General features: G+C 32.7%; 1 protein-coding gene across 1 annotated transcript; it reads left to right on the forward strand.

The window, feature by feature from the left end:
* Nucleotides 1-314: 314 nt before the first annotated feature.
* HELRODRAFT_160506 (hypothetical protein) lies at nt 315-2383 on the forward strand (the record flags this gene model as incomplete). Its single annotated transcript, XM_009017461.1, has 3 exons — nt 315-419; nt 779-894; nt 2275-2383. 3 exons carry the CDS (start codon nt 315-317, stop codon nt 2381-2383), a joined length of 330 nt encoding a protein of 109 aa, XP_009015709.1.
* Nucleotides 2384-8140: the final 5757 nt, after the last annotated feature.

Raw genomic sequence — 8140 nt, forward strand, 5'->3', positions numbered from 1 at the left:
ATAAAAACTTCATTGTTTCAACTATTGAAGTTATTTTAGAAGTTAACCAGAAATTGACGAAATTTTCATGCTCGACACCAAGCCATCGATACTTAGCATTCGAATGTGTTTTAAAACGCCAAGCTCTTCTTATTTCCTGAAATGGTGTTAAAATGAAAAATTTCGTAGGACTCAAACTTTTTCATTGGCAAAACTCAAATCATCATTCAGCATCTGAAGTCTTGACTGTCAGCGTTTCAAATAAAATTATTTGTTTGGTTGATAAAATTGTTATTAGTAGCACAACAACGTAAACAACAAGTGAATAACTACAGATGAAAGTGGAAAAAGTGGAATTTGAGGATCGCAAACGACAGGCACTCAGCGTCAAGTGCAGCAGTCGGAAAATTGATAAAAAGTTCGGAGCGATGCAATGTGAAGTGCGTGCATGTAGAGAACAAAGAGAACCAGCTGGAGATATTTTTTTGTTATTTCTTTTGAAGAGGTACTCCTCATAACTTGCATAACTGGCTCCGTACATTTAAGTAAATAATTCAACAAAAATTATTTGAATTTGTCAGATAAAATTATAGTCCATTCAATTTACATAAAATAGTGTACTATTTTATTTGTAGTTTCAAAAATTATTTTTAGTATGAAAAATCTCTTCTAAAAATAGTAAACTCTAGACCCTACATAATTTTCTTCACGGAAACATGCCAATATGAAACCAACAAAAGTAAAAAATTGGTAATTTCTCTATAAATTTTTAAAAATGTATTTTATGTATTTTTGAAAGTTTGATAAAGTTGATGAAATGTGTAGAATATTAAAGCCATGTTTGATATTGGGGAGACCAAATGCAGATTGCAAGAACGTGAAGTGGGCAATTAAGAAGAAGACATGGTTAGACAAGTAAGTGTATTGAACTATTTTGCTTCGGAAGTTCTTAAATAATTGATCAGCCACTATTCTTTGGTCGGAGCACTTGCATTCTTTTATTACTTCATCTCTCCATCTTGCGTTATTATTTTCCAGCGTTGTGTCTTTGCTACTTAATGTTATCGTGCGTCTTTTATTTTGAATGTATTTTAAATTATATAACTCAGAAATTTTTCAAAATTCAGTTCGATAATTTTTTATTTGTTGCTTCGTCAATTTTGTCAATCAATTCCGTTGGCTAAACTGTTATATTAGTTGCTTGTTAATTATATTATATTTAAATGGTATATGTTACTCTGGTCTTGTGACAGAACATAATGCATTACTCTCCGCTTATACTTTCCCACGTGCACGTGCATGTGTGTGTGTGTAGCACTTTTTGCGTGCCAACGATGAGGTTTGTTTGTGTGCATGGGTAGATGCGTGTGTTGTACACGTGTGAATGTTTGCGCTGTATATGCGTGTGTGTGCGCTGAGTTTGAATGTATTGTACACATGTATATGCGTGTGCCGTACGTGTGGGCATGATTTGAAAAGTTCATATGCGAATATGCGAAGAAGTGAAGGTTTATATCATATATGCGTGTGTTGTATGTGTGTGTTGTACTTGTAGGTATGCATGGGTTGTACGTGTGTTGATGTGTTGTAAGAGTGGGTATGCTTGAATATATTCAAAAGTTAGGGCTTGTATTTCCATTGTTGTACACGTTTGCCTTGCGGAGCAGTTTTGAAAAAAAAACAAATTTTAAATAATTTTTTCATTACAAATTTCAAAAAACTAAAAAAAATTATTTATTTGTTTTCCTGAGGCAAAAATATAAAAAATTACTCTCTGCTAGAAAAATATTTTACGAATTAAATTTAACGTATTCAAAAATATGTAATACTTCCGAACTTATTTGACGAAATCTGTATGCAGTGTGTGCGCCAGAGAGAACATAGTTTGGGCTGGCATGAAATCATCGATCAGGAGCCATAAAAACATTTCTCGCAAACATATTCGCTGGAGCTGTCATTGATTAACTTTCGTAAACTGGATGCCAGGAAGCAACAACAAATAATTCAGAATGAGGCAAAATTAATTAAATTTGTGACAATTCGATCTGATGAATTTAATTGCGACTGAAGATTGTACAACATTCTATCTAATGTCAATATTAATGACAAATTTCTTCTTATCTTAACAACGATGTAATAGCAATTAAAATGTTGAATCAATCTATTTCGCGTAAATAAAAAATTTTTTTTTTATTTTTAACAATTTCGACGCTGGTTGTCGTGCTTCGTGTTGGATGTTGTCTGTGTGTACTGTACATTAGTGCAGAATCAAATGAATTGTATACCTAAATGTAGAATCAACTGTAGTCTCCAGTTTATGGGTTTAAGGATGGAATGCTCCACAATTAGGAATCTCAATATTTTATCGACTCATAACAATTATAGTGATTTTAGGAATTTTTAAACTAATAAATAATAAATGAATTATTTTAATTTCTATATAATTTAAAACCGTGATCGAATAGCGATCGTACCGGCAGACAATAACAGCCTGCACGGTTGGTTTGTGGCGCGCACACGTTTAATGCCTTGCATCCATTGTTGGCGTTCAGCAGAAAAATTTTAAATCGTTTTCGAAGAGGAAATGAAATTTTGGGACGCGTATAAATGTGAAATAATTTTATTTTTTGTTACGTTACTTTTTGATGTCGTTGTACGATGAATGAAACTTTTAGCAAAACAATTTGAATACAATTTTCATTTCAGCATTCTTGTTTTATTTTGTAAAAATAAAATTTGCGTTTTGTTGATTAGTTCATTCATGACAATAGAATTTTTTTAAGAAACTTTCTAGCTCCTCATTACATTCATATGTTGAAGACCATTTTTTCATAATTATTTCTCAGACTTAATTACAACACACCATACACACCACATACACACCACATACACACACATACACATACACAACACCAATGTATGAGATAAGGGGGACATCTCTGCAGTCGAACCCAGTAACTGCAAAGCAAGGCCAGGTGTCTTCAACGTTCATATGTTTACAAATCGTCAACAAATCAGCACAAGCAGAATATCACCAGCCATCATCAACCCTCTATAATTATTCAAAAATTAGTTATATTTTTTAATAGTACACCCAATACTTGCACATACTATCAATAGATAGATATTTTAACCAGTTACAAAATTTTAAAACAACACATTTAGAAAAAAACTTTAATAATTAAATACATATATACAACCGGATACAAACGCTAACACACACACACGCACACACACACAAACACGCACACACGCACACACACACTTCATCAAAAATGGAAAATAAAAAAAACTGTCGGCAAATTGCCGTTCACGTTGATTCATTCCCCTCAGTTAGTCATCTCTTCCTAATTAGGATGACAAGTGTGCACAGACAGACAGATGACTCCAGTTTGTGTAATGGCACATGCATGTTTATGTGAATGATACGTGTATGTTTGTGTCAATGATACTTGCGTGTGTCAATGATACTACACATTATACAAAAACAACATATGTGCAAGCTTCTGTCAACGTGACGGGCGTGGTCGTGTGTAAGATACATGGTTGTGTGTAAGATACATGGTTGTGTGTAGGATACATGGTTGTGTGTATGAAACATGGTTGTGTGTTAGATTTATGAGTGTTCATGCACAATATATGCACATATGTGGTTGAAAGGCATGTATATTTGTGCGGGTTTACATAAGTTGTTTATGAAATTGTATGCACACATATTATTTGTCAGTGTGTCAGTGCAAAAATGTTTGTTCAGGCATATATCTTGCTAAATTTAATGTCTCAATTATTCATGATTGTTAATTGGACAAATATTTGAGTGTCGGTTAGAAACATTCATTGAAATCTAAAAATTTGATGGCAGTTATGTTAAAAGTTATGCTAAGGAAGGATCACATAATTTTCAAAGTTAGCTGACAGTGATGATGATGATGATAATGATGGTGGCGATGAGTTGAAATGTTGGTGAAACAATATTGAAACAACAACAAATTGGAGATATGGGGGAGATATGGCAATGTGGAGATAAATGACAAGTGTCAAAAAATTATTTTACTCTTCAGCATCAGTCAATCGGCATCAACATGATCAAACATGAAGTCCAGTCGGTCAGCAGACAAGCCGCAATGGTCGAATGTTCGAATGTTTCAATGTTCCAGTGTTACAACGTTTTGTTTCGATCAGAATTTTTTGTCAGAGTGTTTGTAATTGTTGGAAGGACGATAAAATAATAATTGATTGATCCGTGACCGTCACGTTCGAGATGATGATCCATCGTCCCATCATATTTCCATCTCTGCTACTTATTTCTAATTTTGTCCCTCTGTATTTGTTTTCGATTTTACTCAAAATCATCTCTGGTGGTATTTTTGGGTATTTTTGTGTTGAGATATAAATCCAGTTGGAAAATAATTTTCTTGTTTGAATTGGTATCAAATATAAAATTTAAGAAAAAATTGTCAAATCTAAATTCGCAAACAATAATAATTATAAAATAATAAAAAATAAATAAAGTTATCATAAGTTAACTTAACAAATAAAAAATTATTTAATAAGGCGATGGAATATCAGACAACAAAGTTATGCGATGAGGTTGAGAGATCTCCATTGAAATAAATAGCAGGACAGGTAGTAGTCTGAATAAGCGTCCTCTCCAGCCTGTCTTAGGTACTTTGAAGCTTCATGGAAATTACCAAAAAACTTATCACCCTGGGTATTAGAAATATTTTTAAAAGTTTAAAAGTAAGAGAACGTTAAATATAAGTATGCAAACAAACATCAGACACAAACATACCAGCAACATACATCTGTATATGCACAAAGTATATGTAACAATACAATACACTACACACGTACCAGTAGATTACACAAGTACCAGTAGAGTACACACGTACCAGTAGAGTACTCAAGTATTGACAAGATACACGACCACGTTGTCATATGATACATTGTGGACAGCACCTTAATTATACATGCGCCTGTGCTGACCTGCTTACTTACTAGCATTGATGTTCTGACATGCATAATATTTCATCCAAATAACTAACCCAGCTTCTCGGTTTTTGTGTTTGCTGGTCAGAAAAAAATATTTGTGGCAACTTTTTATGTTTGTTTTTTCTTATATGTATTCAGTTTCAGTAAACTATCCATGCCAAGTTGCTGGTATTCACATCGTGTGACATTGCGAATGTTTTCAATTGATTGTGACTTATCTGTAAGAGCAGAATATGACATTTGTTATAAACTACTTTTGACGTTTCAACATTACTCATCTACCTAAATATTTCAATGTCATTTTGGAAATACTCAACTAGTTAAATAATTAATTTCTATGATTATTCAAATTTAGGTAATAAAATTTGACAATTTATTGTTTAAAATCAATATACGAACTTTTAGGCAGAGGCATATTTAAAAACACACACAAACAAGAACATATACAACAAGAATGTTTTTTAAAACTTTAACATCAACATAATTAATATCTGCACGCACATACACGCACGCACGCACACACACGCTTTACACACAATTACACACACACACACACACACATATATGCAAATACATACACATGAACACACACACATATTCTTTCATGCCTGATTTTATATGCGCATGAATGAACATTTCCGAAATATTTTTATAATTAAAAGTAGATGACGATGCTGAAAAACATTTTTCAGTAAGAGATTTTACGATTGGGTGTTTTTGGAAAATGATTTTTTCTAAATAAAATTTTGTTCAATTCGTTAAGTTGTCGGTGGGTGGTTAACGATATTGACTGTGTTGATAATATTAATGTATATGACATTAATTACATTAATGATGTTGTTTACGTTGATGACATCAATGCTATTAATCATGTTGTTGATCTGGATGGTGCCAGTTGTTCTGATGTTTGAGGATAATAAAGACGATGACATTATTTATATCGAGGATGGCAATAAAGACGTTGTTGTTGTGATTGTTGTTGTTGTGATTGTTGTTGTTGTGATTGTTGTTGTTGTGATTGTTGTTGTTGTGATTGTTGTTGTTGTGATTGTTGTTGTTGTGATTGTTGTTGTTGTGATTGTTGTTGTTGTGATTGTTGTGATTGTTGTGGTTGTGATTGTTGTTGTTGTGATTGTTGTGATTGTTGTTGTTATTGTTGTTGAAGAAGAAAAGAAGAAGAAAAACATTTTTCATAGCAGAAGTGTTGATAAAGTGCGTGTTATTGTTGTTCCTATCGGATTTTTGTGATTTTTTTTGCTCGTGCGGATAAGGCAGTAGTCAGTGTTGTTGTTGTTGTTTTTGTTGTTGTTGCTATTGTTGTTGCTTGAAAATGAAAATAGCGTGTACTTCACACAATGGCTTCAAGCATTTAATATCTTTATTCACTAAAATGCAAATAAAAATGTTCAAAAGTTTTTTACGGTTATGCCCTTTCAACAAAACATAATATGATATAGCAACGCACACACAACAACACATACAACACACATTAATATACAATACATAACACACAACACACCACACACACACACATCACACAAACAACGGAAAAACACAACAAAACACAACAACATACACATACAATAATTTCCATGTGTGATGTTGTTTCCAGCGCGGTTTAATTTCACGTGTCAGCTTTTAGTCAGTCTATCATTTATTATGCATGATGCCATCAATAAGTTTATCGTTAATTCTCCCATGTATAAACATACTTATTAAATTATAAGGTTATTTGTGTATATAAATAATAACATTTAAGATAACATACATATACATTTGTGATAATAGAATGTCCAGTAACACGCATTTATTTGTTTGTACGTGTTTGTCACACATTACAATTTATAAATAATTCCTTACATTCGTAGGTTTAAAGTTTATTCTTCTAAATGTGAAAAGCAACAAAAAATGAGTGATTTTGTTAAGTAAATTTTTTTAGTTTCAATTTTTTTAATTTAATATTACTTAGAGCAAAATTATTATATTAACTTCAAATCAAAACAAAGACATCAAATTCCTTAAAAATGTGAAACATTTTATTCCCAACGAAAATATTAACTTACCATCAAATACGAAAATCAGAAGATTGCTCGTAAAATCATTAACAAGTTGACAAATAAACAAATTTAATATATGATAACACAAAACAACATGAGCAACGAAATGACATCAGCCACAAAACAGCTATCTTCACCACACAGCGGCAAACCTCTGCAATAAACGTTGCATCAACAAAAGCAACGCCATTTAAATCAGCGGGAGCAACGCAAAGCTGCATACACTTTATTATAGCGAGCGCATGTACTTCGTTATATCGAATGCGTATACTTCATTATATCGAATGAATAGCCATTTGTGCGTAGTATTGTCAGGCATGCAATTTAATGCGCGGGTCAAATTGAATGACTGCCTGGGTCGTAAGGTGTTCGCGAAAGAACTACTTTCGTCTGCTGACATATTTTTCTTTGTTGTTATCGGCGCATGGTTTGCATAAGATTCGTGATCCTGTAAAAATACGGTTGGAATTTGTCTTATAATTTTATTAATCACGAGTTTGGTTTGTTTTTGAACTCTTGTTTGAATGTGTCTAAAGCTACGAAGGTGGTTTTCAAAACATCCTGGTAGCATTGTTGCATTGTTGCACAGAAGCCAACGTGAATTGGAAATGTTCACCAAAATTCTATTAATATTTTGACATTTTAACACAGCGTTACTAAAAAATTAAATGAAACTCAAAACGAAATTCCATTTTAATTAGAAATTAATGTGGTTAAGATGTTGATGACGTTAATGTCTAAATATCATTCACTTGTATAACATAGTATACGAAATCAAAATTTTTAAAATTACAGATAAAATTCTTCCTAGCCAGAAGTTTGCAACTGCGAATGCTGTCGTAAATTTGTGGATTAGGTTGCAGGTAGTCATTGGTTGGCCTGCTAGCATTGTTTTCTGGGGTGTCTGTCCATTAGTGGGGTGCACTTTTTATGCGTTTGTCTGAGACCTATTCAGTCCGTAGGAACTGAATAGGGGCAAGTTGTGCGGATAATACAAGCTGTGTGGATACTATAAGTTGTGTAGATAATGTAAGTTATGTAGTTATTATAACTTTGGAAGTTTTTACCTAATCGAAGCATATTTTAGCTAACAACAACTGCCTACACATTTG

The sequence above is a fragment of the Helobdella robusta genome, assembly GCF_000326865.2.
Source record: "Helobdella robusta unplaced genomic scaffold HELROscaffold_2, whole genome shotgun sequence".
NCBI classification, from domain to species: Eukaryota; Metazoa; Annelida; class Clitellata; order Rhynchobdellida; family Glossiphoniidae; genus Helobdella; species Helobdella robusta.